At 54.8% G+C, this 19,674-nt stretch overlaps 1 protein-coding gene across 1 annotated transcript in view; it reads right to left on the reverse strand.

Moving 5' to 3' along the window:
* Positions 1 to 19,674, reverse strand: part of LOC100726875 (rap guanine nucleotide exchange factor 2-like) — an 87,337-nt gene that overhangs the window by 24,088 nt on the left and 43,575 nt on the right. The window contains 1 exon segment of the mRNA XM_063260526.1: positions 4,918 to 5,143. Coding sequence (XP_063116596.1) covers positions 4,918 to 5,143 — 226 coding nt within the window.

Genomic DNA, 19,674 nt, shown 5'->3' on the forward strand with positions numbered 1-19,674 from the left:
ACATGCGCATGCACACAACCTGGGCTTGGGAGGATGAGGTCTGAGGAGTCCCCCCAGACTTACCGACCAGCCCCTTGGTAGCGCTCGAGGTGGCCACCCTGAGGGCTGGCACAGGGCCAGCCTTGGGCTCCTCTGTGGGCGCGGGCGCCAGGCTGCTGCCATTCTCGGCCTCAAGGGACATGTCCTTGCAGCCAGTGGGAGAGGCCCAGCGGGCCCTGGACTGCGCCTGCTCCAGGCTTTCTTCGATTGGGATCTGTCTGTCGCCCTTCTGGCCATCCTCGGCAAAAATCAAGTGGTCCAGGTGGCCCCTGCTGGCCCAGGGCCCCATGGGGTCCCCGGGGTAATCGCAGAGCACAGGCCCGAACAGTGGGGTCTCCCAGCTCCTCAGGTGCTGGATGGTCTGGATGTTGTTGTGCGAGTCACTGGAGCATGAGGTCCAGCTCCCATGGCCACTGTTGGCGGCATCCAGGGACGTGCAATAGCCCTGGTCCTGCGAGAGCACCATGGCTGTGGCAAACACGTCCTGGGCCAGGGCCATGGCTGCATAGGACCTGTGGGGAGGGCGGGACAGGAGGAGCTGACTGTGAGCCTCTGCCTCACTCTGTGGTAGGGGACAGGGCAGTCCGCAGGTCCACGAGGGCCAGGAGGTCGGCATGGTTTGTGGAGAAGGAGCCACGAGTACTCAAGGAGGGTCCAGGATGGGGTTGTCCCATGGGGCCCTTGGCGCGGGCACCCAGAGGGCCAGGTGGTGAGGGGCAGCAGGGCGAGGAGGCGGGTGCAGGAAGGGCACCCACCCCAGGCTGTACTGGTCTGGCTCTAGCACTGTCTGCTGCTCTGCCCTGACAACGCCCAGGCCGATCTCCACCAGGCTCACGGAGTGCTGCTGCCTCCGCTCCTCCTGCAGGGCCATGGGCACCGAGTCCAAGGAGGAGTTTCTGACCATACCGGACCTAGAGGAGATCTCGCTGTGGCCAGAGTCGGAGAAGTTGTCCACGCTCCAGCTGGGGGCCAGGGTGTAACCTGCAAACACATAGGAGACCTCACATGATGGAAGAAAAGCCAAGCAGAAATGCAGGACGCTCACTGGGAAGGGGACCCCTCATGCCTCAGAGTTCGCACTCCTGTCCTAACAAAGGAGCCCCTTACCTAAGGAGGAGCACCGGACTGCTTAGTGGAGATACAGAAGTCAGGGCTGTGCCAAGCGAGCTCAGCGCCCGCTGTCCCCCACACCCTGTGGCCCAAGGTCACAGCACATGGAGGCTGGGCACAGGGCGTCTGCTTATGCACCAATCAGCGTTAAAAAGTAGAAATCTCATTTGTTTTGTTTTTTTTGAGACAGGGTCTGAGCATTCCAGGCTGGCCTCAAAGTTGCAGCGACCCTCCTGCCCCAGCCTTTTGATAGCTGGCACAGAGTGTAGGGGTGCACCACCACGCCATTAAAATCTGAATATTCCTTTTCCGCACTCATTTTTTTCTTTTCTGCATTACCAAGCATGTAATCATCTTAGTTCAAAATCATTTGATACAATCACAGACCATGTAAGTTTTTAAAGGCCACTTACTACAAAATAAATAATATAGAATATGTAAATAAATCTGGAGGACCTAAATTTGCCAATTTAAGTGGCCCCCATTTCACTAAACTAGTAATTCCTGATTTATTAGTTCAAGGTCACATAGGGTCTTGCTAAGATTTAATGTGTTTACCTATGAAATGTCTATAATCACACTGCAAGTCTTGCCAGATGAAATTTAAATCTGTTCCTCAGAAGTCCATTCCAAAATCAATCTGTCTCTGGGAAAGAGGGTCGCGCACAGCGCCTGCCCCTCAGGCATTACGACCCGGGGACTCCAGTTCTGAAAGCTCCACCTGCCCTGGTCCCATGCCATCCTACAGCTGGCGGTGCTCACTTCCCGGGAAAGAAGAGGAACCAGCGAAGTCCAGCTGCCCAGAGTCAAAGTGCCTCAGCTGAGCGCCACTGCCACTGACCGCAGGACACAGGGACAGCGCAGACGTAGCCCCCACCCAGATCTGGCACTCAGAGGCCACAGTGAAGCCTGGCCATACGTGAGCCGCTCCGGGACTCTACAAGTGACAGTGGGGCACAGCCTTGGCTGCCACCACCCAAGGGGGAGGATCAAGGGCCAGGCCCATGGGTAGGGGAAGGGGACCAAGGCCCAGCCACCCCGACAGACACACACCAGGTGCTCGGCCCTACAGTCTTCCTCCCTGTACTAACGTCAGTCACACAAGAACGAATGTTTACATAGAAAGAATTCTTCCCACATTTAGGATTAATAAAAAGGCAAATGGATGTTTAAAAGGACTGTGTAACTGATAAATCTGACATACTGTAATATTAAAAAGAAATACAAAAATTCTTCCCAATGCTTAAAATGAGGGAAGGCCCCTGACTGTGAAGGCACCCTGAGCAGATTAAAACCTGTGAAATCAGCAAGAAATTCTATGACTGCAGAGGGCAGCGCCTAAGCCCACCATTGCAGCCCTACCTTTCCTGGGCGAGCTCTGCGGGGATGTGGGTGAAGACAAGAGCTTGGAGGACGCGCTGGACAGCATGTCCTCCGCCTGCTTTGGGTGGCGCTCCAGACTGCCTTCTTCAGACAGCGAGAGGATCTTCTTTAAAGCTTGCGGAGAGTTTATGCCTACAAAAATAAGCAAAGAACTAAAAACTTCTAACAACTAAAGGGCTGTATTGAAACTCAGTGCTACTGTAAGGTTCCACATATTTACAACTGGATATTCCTTGTACCGTCACGATATGAGAACAGGTGGAGGAGGCAGAGATGCCTGTGCTCAGACTTCCGATTCCCAGGGCCAAGAGGTGGCTGTGGATGTTTTAAATTCCAAACCTCTGACACCATAACCATGTGCTTGGCAACAACCAAGATTAAGTGGACAATATGTGAACATCTGAATTCGGGGCTCAGTGGGGTCACTTCAACTCCAGCTTGGGTTGGAAGCAGGTATTTGCTACTACGGGGCAGTTCAGCTCTGGGGAAAGGGGAACACCAGGAGAAAAGCAGAGGGCCCAGAGACACGGAGCGGATGGGGGAGGCAGGATACAGCACCAAGGGTCCTCATCAGTAATGTACTCAGTCCACAGAGGAAGAGGAAACTAGCTGCCTCTTCCACAGAAGCCAGGAGGGCGGCTCCCAGGGTGCATGGGCCTGGCCGGGAAGGGTGCGTGGGTAGACACAAAGTGACCCCTTGATTATTCTCCAGGAGTATGGGAGACACTTTACAAAGCTTCTCATAGTACTATGGGGCATCCTCAAACTCCCTCAGAGCTGACAAGCAGAGAGATTTCCAGAAAGGAAGAACAGCCCCAAACCATGTCCCCTTCCTGCCAGCATGCCATCTCATGTAAGCAGCCTTCTGCACTCTACACGGCGTCTCTGGGGAAGAAGCGATACTATCAGGCACAGCGGTGTGAAAACTCCAAGTGCACCAAAGCTACAGGCCAGCAGGGAGTCGCCTCAGGCTGGCAGGGCCTCAGCAGAGTGTCAGCACTTCACACATGGCGCCCTCCGCACAGAGGGGCAGGGTACCTCGACCACACTCCTCCGAGCCGCCTCAGGGAGGATGGAGGTCAGCCAACAGCGCCCAGCACAGAGACCGAGGGACCTCACCCAAGGCCCAGCGCGTCTAAGCCAGCCTGCTGTACCCTGGTAAAAACATTCCTTATTTCTGTTCAGGTTACTTCCTTCCACAGACAGGCAGAAGAAATAGTGGGCACACTTTATGAAAGCTTGTTCTGTGGTGCATCTATTTGAGAAGGGTAAACCAATGAATGCGCTGTTTTTAAGGAAAAAGATGAGGTATAATTTCATTAACCTGCGAGCTCTGTCCGTATTTCCAGTGCCTGAAACTTGCAGAAGTGGGAGCTCGGTGAGGCAGAGCTGTGCCCACGGCCGGCATGCCTGCAGGCAGGCTCCGAGGCCTGCTACTGACATGGCTGAAGCCAGCTCGGTTCGAGGCACTGACCTGAGAAACACTCAGGCACAGAGCCGGCTCACCACTGCTACCACAGCCGTGTCCCCCACCCACTTCCACGCTGGGTGCCCTGGGCAGCCTAGGACAGCAGAGCAGCATCTCGAGGGCACATGCGCATGCACACAACCTGGGCTTGGGAGGATGAGGTCTGAGGAGTCCCCCCAGACTTACCGACCAGCCCCTTGGTAGCGCTCGAGGTGGCCACCCTGAGGGCTGGCACAGGGCCAGCCTTGGGCTCCTCTGTGGGCGCGGGCGCCAGGCTGCTGCCATTCTCGGCCTCAAGGGACATGTCCTTGCAGCCAGTGGGAGAGGCCCAGCGGGCCCTGGACTGCGCCTGCTCCAGGCTTTCTTCGATTGGGATCTGTCTGTCGCCCTTCTGGCCATCCTCGGCAAAAATCAAGTGGTCCAGGTGGCCCCTGCTGGCCCAGGGCCCCATGGGGTCCCCGGGGTAATCGCAGAGCACAGGCCCGAACAGTGGGGTCTCCCAGCTCCTCAGGTGCTGGATGGTCTGGATGTTGTTGTGCGAGTCACTGGAGCATGAGGTCCAGCTCCCATGGCCACTGTTGGCGGCATCCAGGGACGTGCAATAGCCCTGGTCCTGCGAGAGCACCATGGCTGTGGCAAACACGTCCTGGGCCAGGGCCATGGCTGCATAGGACCTGTGGGGAGGGCGGGACAGGAGGAGCTGACTGTGAGCCTCTGCCTCACTCTGTGGTAGGGGACAGGGCAGTCCGCAGGTCCACGAGGGCCAGGAGGTCGGCATGGTTTGTGGAGAAGGAGCCACGAGTACTCAAGGAGGGTCCAGGATGGGGTTGTCCCATGGGGCCCTTGGCGCGGGCACCCAGAGGGCCAGGTGGTGAGGGGCAGCAGGGCGAGGAGGCGGGTGCAGGAAGGGCACCCACCCCAGGCTGTACTGGTCTGGCTCTAGCACTGTCTGCTGCTCTGCCCTGACAACGCCCAGGCCGATCTCCACCAGGCTCACGGAGTGCTGCTGCCTCCGCTCCTCCTGCAGGGCCATGGGCACCGAGTCCAAGGAGGAGTTTCTGACCATACCGGACCTAGAGGAGATCTCGCTGTGGCCAGAGTCGGAGAAGTTGTCCACGCTCCAGCTGGGGGCCAGGGTGTAACCTGCAAACACATAGGAGACCTCACATGATGGAAGAAAAGCCAAGCAGAAATGCAGGACGCTCACTGGGAAGGGGACCCCTCATGCCTCAGAGTTCGCACTCCTGTCCTAACAAAGGAGCCCCTTACCTAAGGAGGAGCACCGGACTGCTTAGTGGAGATACAGAAGTCAGGGCTGTGCCAAGCGAGCTCAGCGCCCGCTGTCCCCCACACCCTGTGGCCCAAGGTCACAGCACATGGAGGCTGGGCACAGGGCGTCTGCTTATGCACCAATCAGCGTTAAAAAGTAGAAATCTCATTTGTTTTGTTTTTTTTGAGACAGGGTCTGAGCATTCCAGGCTGGCCTCAAAGTTGCAGCGACCCTCCTGCCCCAGCCTTTTGATAGCTGGCACAGAGTGTAGGGGTGCACCACCACGCCATTAAAATCTGAATATTCCTTTTCCGCACTCATTTTTTTCTTTTCTGCATTACTAAGCATGTAATCATCTTAGTTCAAAATCATTTGATACAATCACAGACCATGTAAGTTTTTAAAGGCCACTTACTACAAAATAAATAATATAGAATATGTAAATAAATCTGGAGGACCTAAATTTGCCAATTTAAGTGGCCCCCATTTCACTAAACTAGTAATTCCTGATTTATTAGTTCAAGGTCACATAGGGTCTTGCTAAGATTTAATGTGTTTACCTATGAAATGTCTATAATCACACTGCAAGTCTTGCCAGATGAAATTTAAATCTGTTCCTCAGAAGTCCATTCCAAAATCAATCTGTCTCTGGGAAAGAGGGTCGCGCACAGCGCCTGCCCCTCAGGCATTACGACCCGGGGACTCCAGTTCTGAAAGCTCCACCTGCCCTGGTCCCATGCCATCCTACAGCTGGCGGTGCTCACTTCCCGGGAAAGAAGAGGAACCAGCGAAGTCCAGCTGCCCAGAGTCAAAGTGCCTCAGCTGAGCGCCACTGCCACTGACCGCAGGACACAGGGACAGCGCAGACGTAGCCCCCACCCAGATCTGGCACTCAGAGGCCACAGTGAAGCCTGGCCATACGTGAGCCGCTCCGGGACTCTACAAGTGACAGTGGGGCACAGCCTTGGCTGCCACCACCCAAGGGGGAGGATCAAGGGCCAGGCCCATGGGTAGGGGAAGGGGACCAAGGCCCAGCCACCCCGACAGACACACACCAGGTGCTCGGCCCTACAGTCTTCCTCCCTGTACTAACGTCAGTCACACAAGAACGAATGTTTACATAGAAAGAATTCTTCCCACATTTAGGATTAATAAAAAGGCAAATGGATGTTTAAAAGGACTGTGTAACTGATAAATCTGACATACTGTAATATTAAAAAGAAATACAAAAATTCTTCCCAATGCTTAAAATGAGGGAAGGCCCCTGACTGTGAAGGCACCCTGAGCAGATTAAAACCTATGAAATCAGCAAAAAATTCTGTAACTGCAGAGGGCAGCGCCTAAGCCCACCACTACAGCCCTACCTTTCTTGGGCGAGCTCTGCGGGGATGTGGGTGAAGACAAGAGCTTGGAGGACGCGCTGGACAGCATGTCCTCCGCCTGCTTTGGGTGGCGCTCCAGACTGCCTTCTTCAGACAGCGAGAGGATCTTCTTTAAAGCTTGCGGAGAGTTTATGCCTACAAAAATAAGCAAATAACTAAAAACTTCTAACAACTAAAGGGCTGTATTGAAACTCAGTGCTACTGTAAGGTTCCACATATTTACAACTGGATATTCCTTGTACCGTCACGATATGAGAACAGGTGGAGGAGGCAGAGATGCCTGTGCTCAGACTTCCGATTCCCAGGGCCAAGAGGTGGCTGTGGATGTTTTAAATTCCAAACCTCTGACACCATAACCATGTGCTTGGCAACAACCAAGATTAAGTGGACAATATGTGAACATCTGAATTCGGGGCTCAGTGGGGTCACTTCAACTCCAGCTTGGGTTGGAAGCAGGTATTTGCTACTACGGGGCAGTTCAGCTCTGGGGAAAGGGGAACACCAGGAGAAAAGCAGAGGGCCCAGAGACACTGAGCGGATGGGGGAGGCAGGATACAGCACCAAGGGTCCTCATCAGTAATGTACTCAGTCCACAGAGGAAGAGGAAACTAGCTGCCTCTTCCACAGAAGCCAGGAGGGCGGCTCCCAGGGTGCATGGGCCTGGCCGGGAAGGGTGCGTGGGTAGACACAAAGTGACCCCTTGATTATTCTCCAGGAGTATGGGAGACACTTTACAAAGCTTCTCATAGTACTATGGGGCGTCCTCAAACTCCCTCAGAGCTGACAAGCAGAGAGATTTCCAGAAAGGAAGAACAGCCCCAAACCATGTCCCCCCTTCCTGCCAGCATGCCATCTCATGTAAGCAGCCTTCTGCACTCTAAATGGCGTCTCTGGGGAAGAAGCGATACAATCAGGCACAGCGGTGTGAAAACTCCAAGTGCACCAAAGCTACAGGCCAGCAGGCAGTCGCCTCAGGCTGGCAGGGCCTCAGCAGAGTGTCAGCACTTCACACATGGCGCCCTCCGCACAGAGGGGCAGGGTACCTCGACCACACTCCTCCGAGCCGCCTCAGGGAGGATGGAGGTCAGCCAACAGCGCCCAGCACAGAGACCGAGGGACCTCACCCAAGGCCCAGCGCCTCTAAGCCAGCCTGCTGTACCCTGGTAAAAACATTCCTTATTTCTGTTCAGGTTACTTCCTTCCACAGACAGGCAGAAGAAATAGTGGGCACACTTTATGAAAGCTTGTTCTGTAGTGCATCTATTTGAGAAGGGTAAACCAATGAATGCGCTGTTTTTAAGGAAAAAGATGAGGTATAATTTCATTAACCTGCGAGCTCTGTCCGTATTTCCAGTGCCTGAAACTTGCAGAAGTGGGAGCTCGGTGAGGCAGAGCTGTGCCCATGGCCGGCATGCCTGCGGGCAGGCTCCGAGGCCTGCTACTGACATGGCTGAAGCCAGCTCGGTTCGAGGCACTGACCTGAGAAACACTCAGGCACAGAGCCGGCTCACCACTGCTAGCACAGCCGTGTCCCCCACCCACTTCCACGCTGGGTGCCCTGGGCAGCCTAGGACAGCAGAGCAGCATCTCGAGGCCACATGCACATGCACACAACCTGGGCTTGGGAGGATGAGGTCTGAGGAGTCCCCCCAGACTTACCGACCAGCCCCTTGGTAGCGCTCGAGGTGGCCACCCTGAGGGCTGGCACAGGGCCAGCCTTGGGCTCCTCTGTGGGCGCGGGCGCCAGGCTGCTGCCATTCTCGGCCTCAAGGGACATGTCCTTGGAGCCAGTGGGAGAGGCCCAGCGGGCCCTGGACTGCGCCTGCTCCAGGCTTTCTTCGATTGGGTTCTGTCTGTCGCCCTTCTGGCCATCCTCGGCAAAAATCAAGTGGTCCAGGTGGCCCCTGTTGGCCCAGGGCCCCATGGGGTCCCCGGGGTAATCGCAGAGCACAGGCCCGAACAGTGGGGTCTCCCAGCTCCTCAGGTGCTGGATGGTCTGGATGTTGTTGTGCGAGTCACTGGAGCATGAAGTCCAGCTCCCATGGCCACTGTTGGCGGCATCCAGGGACGTGCAATAGCCCTGGTCCTGCGAGAGCACCATGGCTGTGGCAAACACGTCCTGGGCCAGGGCCATGGCTGCATAGGACCTGTGGGGAGGGAGGGACAGGAGGAGCTGACTGTGAGCCTCTGCCTCACTCTGTGGTAGGGGACAGGGCAGTCCGCAGGTCCACGAGGGCCAGGAGGTCGGCATGGTTTGTGGAGAAGGAGCCACGAGTACTCAAGGAGGGTCCAGGATGGGGTTGTCCCATGGGGCCCTTGGCGCGGGCACCCACAGGGCCAGGTGGTGAGGGGCAGCAGGGCGAGGAGGCGGGTGCAGGAAGGGCACCCACCCCAGGCTGTACTGGTCTGGCTCTAGCACTGTCTGCTGCTCTGCCCTGACAACGCCCAGGCCGATCTCCACCAGGCTCACGGAGTGCTGCTGCCTCCGCTCCTCCTGCAGGGCCATGGGCACCGAGTCCAAGGAGGAGTTTCTGACCATACCGGACCTAGAGGAGATCTCGCTGGGGCCAGAGTCGGAGAAGTTGTCCACGCTCCAGCTGGGGGCCAGGGTGTAACCTGCAAACACATGGGAGACCTCACATGATGGAAGAAAAGCCAAGCAGAAATGCAGGACGCTCACTGGGAAGGGGACCCCTCATGCCTCAGAGTTCGCACTCCTGTCCTCACAAAGGAGCCCCTTACCTAAGGAGGAGCACCGGACTGCTTAGTGGAGATACAGAAGTCAGGGCTGTGCCAAGCGAGCTCAGCGCCCGCTGTCCCCCACACCCTGTGGCCCAAGGTCACAGCACATGGAGGCTGGGCACAGGGCGTCTGCTTATGCACCAATCAGCGTTAAAAAGTAGAAATCTCATTTGTTTTGTTTTTTTTTTTTGAGACAGGGTCTGAGCATTCCAGGCTGGCCTCAAAGTTGCAGCGACCCTCCTGCCCCAGCCTTTTGATAGCTGGCACAGCGTGTAGGGGTGCACCACCACGCCATTAAAATCTGAATATTCCCTTTCCGCACTCATTTTTTTCTTTTCTGCATTACTAAGCATGTAATCATCTTAGTTCAAAATCATTTGATACAATCACAGACCATGTAAGTTTTTAAATGCCACTTACTACAAAATAAATAATATAGAATATGTAAATAAATCTGGAGGACCTAAATTTGCCAATTTAAGTGGCCCCCATTTCACTAACCTAGTAATTCCTGATTTATTTGTTCAAGGTCACATAGGGTCTTGCTAAGATTTAATGTGTTTCCCTATGAAATGTCTATAATCACACTGCAAGTCTTGCCAGATGAAATTTAAATCTGTTCCTCAGAAGTCCATTCCAAAATCAATCTGTCTCTGGGAAAGAGGGTCGCGCACAGCGCCTGCCCCTCAGGCATTACGACCCGGGGACTCCAGTTCTGAAAGCTCCACCTGCCCTGGTCCCATGCCATCCTACAGCTGGTGGTGCTCACTTCCCGGGAAAGAAGAGGAACCAGCGAAGTCCAGCTGCCCAGAGTCAAAGTGCCTCAGCTGAGCGCCACTGCCACTGACCGCAGGACACAGGGACAGCGCAGACGTAGCCCCCACCCAGATCTGGCACTCAGAGGCCACAGTGAAGCCTGGCCATACGTGAGCCGCTCCGGGACTCTACAAGTGACAGTGGGGCACAGCCTTGGCTGCCACCACCCAAGGGGGAGGATCAAGGGCCAGGCCCATGGGTAGGGGAAGGGGACCAAGGCCCAGCCACCCCGACAGACACACACCAGGTGCTCGGCCCTACAGTCTTCCTCCCTGTACTAACGTCAGTCACACAAGAACGAATGTTTACATAGAAAGAATTCTTCCCACATTTAGGATTAATAAAAAGGCAAATGGATGTTTAAAAGGACTGTGTAACTGATAAATCTGACATACTGTAATATTAAAAAGAAATACAAAAATTCTTCCCAATGCTTAAAATGAGGGAAGGCCCCTGACTGTGAAGGCACCCTGAGCAGATTAAAACCTGTGAAATCAGCAAGAAATTCTATGACTGCAGAGGGCAGCGCCTAAGCCCACCACTGCAGCCCTACCTTTCCTGGGCGAGCTCTGCGGGGATGTGGGTGAAGACAAGAGCTTGGAGGACGCGCTGGACAGCATGTCCTCCGCCTGCTTTGGGTGGCGCTCCAGACTGCCTTCTTCAGACAGCGAGAGGATCTTCTTTAAAGCTTGCGGAGAGTTTATGCCTACAAAAATAAGCAAATAACTAAAAACTTCTAACAACTAAAGGGCTGTATTGAAACTCAGTGCTACTGTAAGGTTCCACATATTTACAACTGGATATTCCTTGTACCGTCACGATATGAGAACAGGTGGAGGAGGCAGAGATGCCTGTGCTCAGACTTCCGATTCCCAGGGCCAAGAGGTGGCTGTGGATGTTTTAAATTCCAAACCTCTGACACCATAACCATGTGCTTGGCAACAACCAAGATTAAGTGGACAATATGTGAACATCTGAATTCGGGGCTCAGTGGGGTCACTTCAACTCCAGCTTGGGTTGGAAGCAGGTATTTGCTACTACGGGGCAGTTCAGCTCTGGGGAAAGGGGAACACCAGGAGAAAAGCAGAGGGCCCAGAGACACGGAGCGGATGGGGGAGGCAGGATACAGCACCAAGGGTCCTCATCAGCAATGTACTCAGTCCACAGAGGAAGAGGAAACTAGCTGCCTCTTCCACAGAAGCCAGGAGGGCGGCTCCCAGGGTGCATGGGCCTGGCCGGGAAGGGTGCGTGGGTAGACACAAAGTGACCCCTTGATTATTCTCCAGGAGTATGGGAGACACTTTACAAAGCTTCTCATAGTACTATGGGGCATCCTCAAACTCCCTCAGAGCTGACAAGCAGAGAGATTTCCAGAAAGGAAGAACAGCCCCAAACCATGTCCCCTTCCTGCCAGCATGCCATCTCATGTAAGCAGCCTTCTGCACTCTAAATGGCGTCTCTGGGGAAGAAGCGATACTATCAGGCACAGCGGTGTGAAAACTCCAAGTGCACCAAAGCTACAGGCCAGCAGGCAGTCGCCTCAGGCTGGCAGGGCCTCAGCAGAGTGTCAGCACTTCACACATGGCGCCCTCCGCACAGAGGGGCAGGGTACCTCGACCACACTCCTCCGAGCCGCCTCAGGGAGGATGGAGGTCAGCCAACAGCGCCCAGCACAGAGACCGAGGGACCTCACCCAAGGCCCAGCGCGTCTAAGCCAGCCTGCTGTACCCTGGTAAAAACATTCCTTATTTCTGTTCAGGTTACTTCCTTCCACAGACAGGCAGAAGAAATAGTGGGCACACTTTATGAAAGCTTGTTCTGTAGTGCATCTATTTGAGAAGGGTAAACCAATGAATGCGCTGTTTTTAAGGAAAAAGATGAGGTATAATTTCATTAACCTGCGAGCTCTGTCCGTATTTCCAGTGCCTGAAACTTGCAGAAGTGGGAGCTCGGTGAGGCAGAGCTGTGCCCATGGCCGGCATGCCTGCAGGCAGGCTCCGAGGCCTGCTACTGACATGGCTGAAGCCAGCTCGGTTCGAGGCACTGACCTGAGAAACACTCAGGCACAGAGCCGGCTCACCACTGCTAGCACAGCCGTGTCCCCCACCCACTTCCACGCTGGGTGCCCTGGGCAGCCTAGGACAGCAGAGCAGCATCTCGAGGCCACATGCACATGCACACAACCTGGGCTTGGGAGGATGAGGTCTGAGGAGTCCCCCCAGACTTACCGACCAGCCCCTTGGTAGCGCTCGAGGTGGCCACCCTGAGGGCTGGCACAGGGCCAGCCTTGGGCTCCTCTGTGGGCGCGGGCGCCAGGCTGCTGCCATTCTCGGCCTCAAGGGACATGTCCTTGGAGCCAGTGGGAGAGGCCCAGCGGGCCCTGGACTGCGCCTGCTCCAGGCTTTCTTCGATTGGGTTCTGTCTGTCGCCCTTCTGGCCATCCTCGGCAAAAATCAAGTGGTCCAGGTGGCCCCTGTTGGCCCAGGGCCCCATGGGGTCCCCGGGGTAATCGCAGAGCACAGGCCCGAACAGTGGGGTCTCCCAGCTCCTCAGGTGCTGGATGGTCTGGATGTTGTTGTGCGAGTCACTGGAGCATGAAGTCCAGCTCCCATGGCCACTGTTGGCGGCATCCAGGGACGTGCAATAGCCCTGGTCCTGCGAGAGCACCATGGCTGTGGCAAACACGTCCTGGGCCAGGGCCATGGCTGCATAGGACCTGTGGGGAGGGAGGGACAGGAGGAGCTGACTGTGAGCCTCTGCCTCACTCTGTGGTAGGGGACAGGGCAGTCCGCAGGTCCACGAGGGCCAGGAGGTCGGCATGGTTTGTGGAGAAGGAGCCACGAGTACTCAAGGAGGGTCCAGGATGGGGTTGTCCCATGGGGCCCTTGGCGCGGGCACCCACAGGGCCAGGTGGTGAGGGGCAGCAGGGCGAGGAGGCGGGTGCAGGAAGGGCACCCACCCCAGGCTGTACTGGTCTGGCTCTAGCACTGTCTGCTGCTCTGCCCTGACAACGCCCAGGCCGATCTCCACCAGGCTCACGGAGTGCTGCTGCCTCCGCTCCTCCTGCAGGGCCATGGGCACCGAGTCCAAGGAGGAGTTTCTGACCATACCGGACCTAGAGGAGATCTCGCTGGGGCCAGAGTCGGAGAAGTTGTCCACGCTCCAGCTGGGGGCCAGGGTGTAACCTGCAAACACATGGGAGACCTCACATGATGGAAGAAAAGCCAAGCAGAAATGCAGGACGCTCACTGGGAAGGGGACCCCTCATGCCTCAGAGTTCGCACTCCTGTCCTCACAAAGGAGCCCCTTACCTAAGGAGGAGCACCGGACTGCTTAGTGGAGATACAGAAGTCAGGGCTGTGCCAAGCGAGCTCAGCGCCCGCTGTCCCCCACACCCTGTGGCCCAAGGTCACAGCACATGGAGGCTGGGCACAGGGCGTCTGCTTATGCACCAATCAGCGTTAAAAAGTAGAAATCTCATTTGTTTTGTTTTTTTTTTTTTGAGACAGGGTCTGAGCATTCCAGGCTGGCCTCAAAGTTGCAGCGACCCTCCTGCCCCAGCCTTTTGATAGCTGGCACAGCGTGTAGGGGTGCACCACCACGCCATTAAAATCTGAATATTCCCTTTCCGCACTCATTTTTTTCTTTTCTGCATTACTAAGCATGTAATCATCTTAGTTCAAAATCATTTGATACAATCACAGACCATGTAAGTTTTTAAATGCCACTTACTACAAAATAAATAATATAGAATATGTAAATAAATCTGGAGGACCTAAATTTGCCAATTTAAGTGGCCCCCATTTCACTAACCTAGTAATTCCTGATTTATTTGTTCAAGGTCACATAGGGTCTTGCTAAGATTTAATGTGTTTCCCTATGAAATGTCTATAATCACACTGCAAGTCTTGCCAGATGAAATTTAAATCTGTTCCTCAGAAGTCCATTCCAAAATCAATCTGTCTCTGGGAAAGAGGGTCGCGCACAGCGCCTGCCCCTCAGGCATTACGACCCGGGGACTCCAGTTCTGAAAGCTCCACCTGCCCTGGTCCCATGCCATCCTACAGCTGGTGGTGCTCACTTCCCGGGAAAGAAGAGGAACCAGCGAAGTCCAGCTGCCCAGAGTCAAAGTGCCTCAGCTGAGCGCCACTGCCACTGACCGCAGGACACAGGGACAGCGCAGACGTAGCCCCCACCCAGATCTGGCACTCAGAGGCCACAGTGAAGCCTGGCCATACGTGAGCCGCTCCGGGACTCTACAAGTGACAGTGGGGCACAGCCTTGGCTGCCACCACCCAAGGGGGAGGATCAAGGGCCAGGCCCATGGGTAGGGGAAGGGGACCAAGGCCCAGCCACCCCGACAGACACACACCAGGTGCTCGGCCCTACAGTCTTCCTCCCTGTACTAACGTCAGTCACACAAGAACGAATGTTTACATAGAAAGAATTCTTCCCACATTTAGGATTAATAAAAAGGCAAATGGATGTTTAAAAGGACTGTGTAACTGATAAATCTGACATACTGTAATATTAAAAAGAAATACAAAAATTCTTCCCAATGCTTAAAATGAGGGAAGGCCCCTGACTGTGAAGGCACCCTGAGCAGATTAAAACCTGTGAAATCAGCAAGAAATTCTATGACTGCAGAGGGCAGCGCCTAAGCCCACCACTGCAGCCCTACCTTTCCTGGGCGAGCTCTGCGGGGATGTGGGTGAAGACAAGAGCTTGGAGGACGCGCTGGACAGCATGTCCTCCGCCTGCTTTGGGTGGCGCTCCAGACTGCCTTCTTCAGACAGCGAGAGGATCTTCTTTAAAGCTTGCGGAGAGTTTATGCCTACAAAAATAAGCAAATAACTAAAAACTTCTAACAACTAAAGGGCTGTATTGAAACTCAGTGCTACTGTAAGGTTCCACATATTTACAACTGGATATTCCTTGTACCGTCACGATATGAGAACAGGTGGAGGAGGCAGAGATGCCTGTGCTCAGACTTCCGATTCCCAGGGCCAAGAGGTGGCTGTGGATGTTTTAAATTCCAAACCTCTGACACCATAACCATGTGCTTGGCAACAACCAAGATTAAGTGGACAATATGTGAACATCTGAATTCGGGGCTCAGTGGGGTCACTTCAACTCCAGCTTGGGTTGGAAGCAGGTATTTGCTACTACGGGGCAGTTCAGCTCTGGGGAAAGGGGAACACCAGGAGAAAAGCAGAGGGCCCAGAGACACGGAGCGGATGGGGGAGGCAGGATACAGCACCAAGGGTCCTCATCAGCAATGTACTCAGTCCACAGAGGAAGAGGAAACTAGCTGCCTCTTCCACAGAAGCCAGGAGGGCGGCTCCCAGGGTGCATGGGCCTGGCCGGGAAGGGTGCGTGGGTAGACACAAAGTGACCCCTTGATTATTCTCCAGGAGTATGGGAGACACTTTACAAAGCTTCTCATAGTACTATGGGGCATCCTCAAACTCCCTCAGAGCTGACAAGCAGAGAGATTTCCAGAAAGGAAGAACAGCCCCAAACCATGTCCCCTTCCTGCCAGCATGCCATCTCATGTAAGCAGCCTTCTGCACTCTAAATGGTGTCTCTGGGGAAGAAGCGATACTATCAGGCACAGCGGTGTGAAAACTCCAAGTGCACCAAAGCTACAGGCCAGCAGGCAGTCGCCTCAGGCTGGCAGGGCCTCAGCAGAGTGTCAGCACTTCACACATGGCGCCCTCCGCACAGAGGGGCAGGGTACCTCGACCACACTCCTCCGAGCCGCCTCAGGGAGGATGGAGGTCAGCCAACAGCGCCCAGCACAGAGACCGAGGGACCTCACCCAAGGCCCAGCGCCTCTAAGCCAGCCTGCTGTACCCTGGTAAAAACATTCCTTATTTCTGTTCAGGTTACTTCCTTCCACAGACAGGCAGAAGAAATAGTGGGCACACTTTATGAAAGCTTGTTCTGTAGTGCATCTATTTGAGAAGGGTAAACCAATGAATGCGCTGTTTTTAAGGAAAAAGATGAGGTATAATTTCATTAACCTGCGAGCTCTGTCCGTATTTCCAGTGCCTGAAACTTGCAGAAGTGGGAGCTCGGTGAGGCAGAGCTGTGCCCATGGCCGGCATGCCTGCGGGCAGGCTCCGAGGCCTGCTACTGACATGGCTGAAGCCAGCTCGGTTCGAGGCACTGACCTGAGAAACACTCAGGCACAGAGCCGGCTCACCACTGCTAGCACAGCCGTGTCCCCCACCCACTTCCACGCTGGGTGCCCTGGGCAGCCTAGGACAGCAGAGCAGCATCTCGAGGCCACATGCACATGCACACAACCTGGGCTTGGGAGGATGAGGTCTGAGGAGTCCCCCCAGACTTACCGACCAGCCCCTTGGTAGCGCTCGAGGTGGCCACCCTGAGGGCTGGCACAGGGCCAGCCTTGGGCTCCTCTGTGGGCGCGGGCGCCAGGCTGCTGCCATTCTCGGCCTCAAGGGACATGTCCTTGGAGCCAGTGGGAGAGGCCCAGCGGGCCCTGGACTGCGCCTGCTCCAGGCTTTCTTCGATTGGGTTCTGTCTGTCGCCCTTCTGGCCATCCTCGGCAAAAATCAAGTGGTCCAGGTGGCCCCTGTTGGCCCAGGGCCCCATGGGGTCCCCGGGGTAATCGCAGAGCACAGGCCCGAACAGTGGGGTCTCCCAGCTCCTCAGGTGCTGGATGGTCTGGATGTTGTTGTGCGAGTCACTGGAGCATGAGGTCCAGCTCCCATGGCCACTGTTGGCGGCATCCAGGGACGTGCAATAGCCCTGGTCCTGCGAGAGCACCATGGCTGTGGCAAACACGTCCTGGGCCAGGGCCATGGCTGCATAGGACCTGTGGGGAGGGAGGGACAGGAGGAGCTGACTGTGAGCCTCTGCCTCACTCTGTGGTAGGGGACAGGGCAGTCCGCAGGTCCACGAGGGCCAGGAGGTCGGCATGGTTTGTGGAGAAGGAGCCACGAGTACTCAAGGAGGGTCCAGGATGGGGTTGTCCCATGGGGCCCTTGGCGCGGGCACCCACAGGGCCAGGTGGTGAGGGGCAGCAGGGCGAGGAGGCGGGTGCAGGAAGGGCACCCACCCCAGGCTGTACTGGTCTGGCTCTAGCACTGTCTGCTGCTCTGCCCTGACAACGCCCAGGCCGATCTCCACCAGGCTCACGGAGTGCTGCTGCCTCCGCTCCTCCTGCAGGGCCATGGGCACCGAGTCCAAGGAGGAGTTTCTGACCATACCGGACCTAGAGGAGATCTCGCTGGGGCCAGAGTCGGAGAAGTTGTCCACGCTCCAGCTGGGGGCCAGGGTGTAACCTGCAAACACATGGGAGACCTCACATGATGGAAGAAAAGCCAAGCAGAAATGCAGGACGCTCACTGGGAAGGGGACCCCTCATGCCTCAGAGTTCGCACTCCTGTCCTCACAAAGGAGCCCCTTACCTAAGGAGGAGCACCGGACTGCTTAGTGGAGATACAGAAGTCAGGGCTGTGCCAAGCGAGCTCAGCGCCCGCTGTCCCCCACACCCTGTGGCCCAAGGTCACAGCACATGGAGGCTGGGCACAGGGCGTCTGCTTATGCACCAATCAGCGTTAAAAAGTAGAAATCTCATTTGTTTTGTTTTTTTTTTTTGAGACAGGGTCTGAGCATTCCAGGCTGGCCTCAAAGTTGCAGCGACCCTCCTGCCCCAGCCTTTTGATAGCTGGCACAGAGTGTAGGGGTGCACCACCACGCCATTAAAATCTGAATATTCCCTTTCCGCACTCATTTTTTTCTTTTCTGCATTACTAAGCATGTAATCATCTTAGTTCAAAATCATTTGATACAATCACAGACCATGTAAGTTTTTAAATGCCACTTACTACAAAATAAATAATATAGAATATGTAAATAAATCTGGAGGACCTAAATTTGCCAATTTAAGTGGCCCCCATTTCACTAAACTAGTAATTCCTGATTTATTTGTTCAAGGTCACATAGGGTCTTGCTAAGATTTAATGTGTTTCCCTATGAAATGTCTATAATCACACTGCAAGTCTTGCCAGATGAAATTTAAATCTGTTCCTCAGAAGTCCATTCCAAAATCAATCTGTCTCTGGGAAAGAGGGTCGCGCACAGCGCCTGCCCCTCAGGCATTACGACCCGGGGACTCCAGTTCTGAAAGCTCCACCTGCCCTGGTCCCATGCCATCCTACAGCTGGTGGTGCTCACTTCCCGGGAAAGAAGAGGAACCAGCGAAGTCCAGCTGCCCAGAGTCAAAGTGCCTCAGCTGAGCGCCACTGCCACTGACCGCAGGACACAGGGACAGCGCAGACGTAGCCCCCACCCAGATCTGGCACTCAGAGGCCACAGTGAAGCCTGGCCATACGTGAGCCGCTCCGGGACTCTACAAGTGACAGTGGGGCACAGCCTTGGCTGCCACCACCCAAGGGGGAGGATCAAGGGCCAGGCCCATGGGTAGGGGAAGGGGACCAAGGCCCAGCCACCCCGACAGACACACACCAGGTGCTCGGCCCTACAGTCTTCCTCCCTGTACTAACGTCAGTCACACAAGAACGAATGTTTACATAGAAAGAATTCTTCCCACATTTAGGATTAATAAAAAGGCAAATGGATGTTTAAAAGGACTGTGTAACTGATAAATCTGACATACTGTAATATTAAAAAGAAATACAAAAATTCTTCCCAATGCTTAAAATGAGGGAAGGCCCCTGACTGTGAAGGCACCCTGAGCACATTAAAACCTGTGAAATCAGCAAAAAATTCTATGACTGCAGAGGGCAGCGCCTAAGCCCACCACTGCAGCCCTACCTTTCCTGGGCGAGCTCTGCGGGGATGTGGGTGAAGACAAGAGCTTGGAGGACGCGCTGGACAGCATGTCCTCCGCCTGCTTTGGGTGGCGCTCCAGACTGCCTTCTTCAGACAGCGAGAGGATCTTCTTTAAAGCTTGCGGAGAGTTTATGCCTACAAAAATAAGCAAATAACTAAAAACTTCTAACAACTAAAGGGCTGTATTGAAACTCAGTGCTACTGTAAGGTTCCACATATTTACAACGGGATATTCCTTGTACCGTCACGATATGAGAACAGGTGGAGGAGGCAGAGATGCCTGTGCTCAGACTTCCGATTCCCAGGGCCAAGAGGTGGCTGTGGATGTTTTAAATTCCAAACCTCTGACACCATAACCATGTGCTTGGCAACAACCAAGATTAAGTGGACAATATGTGAACATCTGAATTCGGGGCTCAGTGGGGTCACTTCAACTCCAGCTTGGGTTGGAAGCAGGTATTTGCTACTACGGGGCAGTTCAGCTCTGGGGAAAGGGGAACACCAGGAGAAAAGCAGAGGGCCCAGAGACACGGAGCGGATGGGGGAGGCAGGATACAGCACCAAGGGTCCTCATCAGTAATGTACTCAGTCCACAGAGGAAGAGGAAACTAGCTGCCTCTTCCACAGAAGCCAGGAGG

The sequence above is a fragment of the Cavia porcellus genome, unplaced genomic scaffold, assembly GCF_034190915.1.
Source record: "Cavia porcellus strain 051 isolate PalLab524CR breed Dunkin Hartley unplaced genomic scaffold, mCavPor4.1 scaffold_14, whole genome shotgun sequence".
Classification (NCBI taxonomy): Eukaryota; Metazoa; Chordata; class Mammalia; order Rodentia; family Caviidae; genus Cavia; species Cavia porcellus.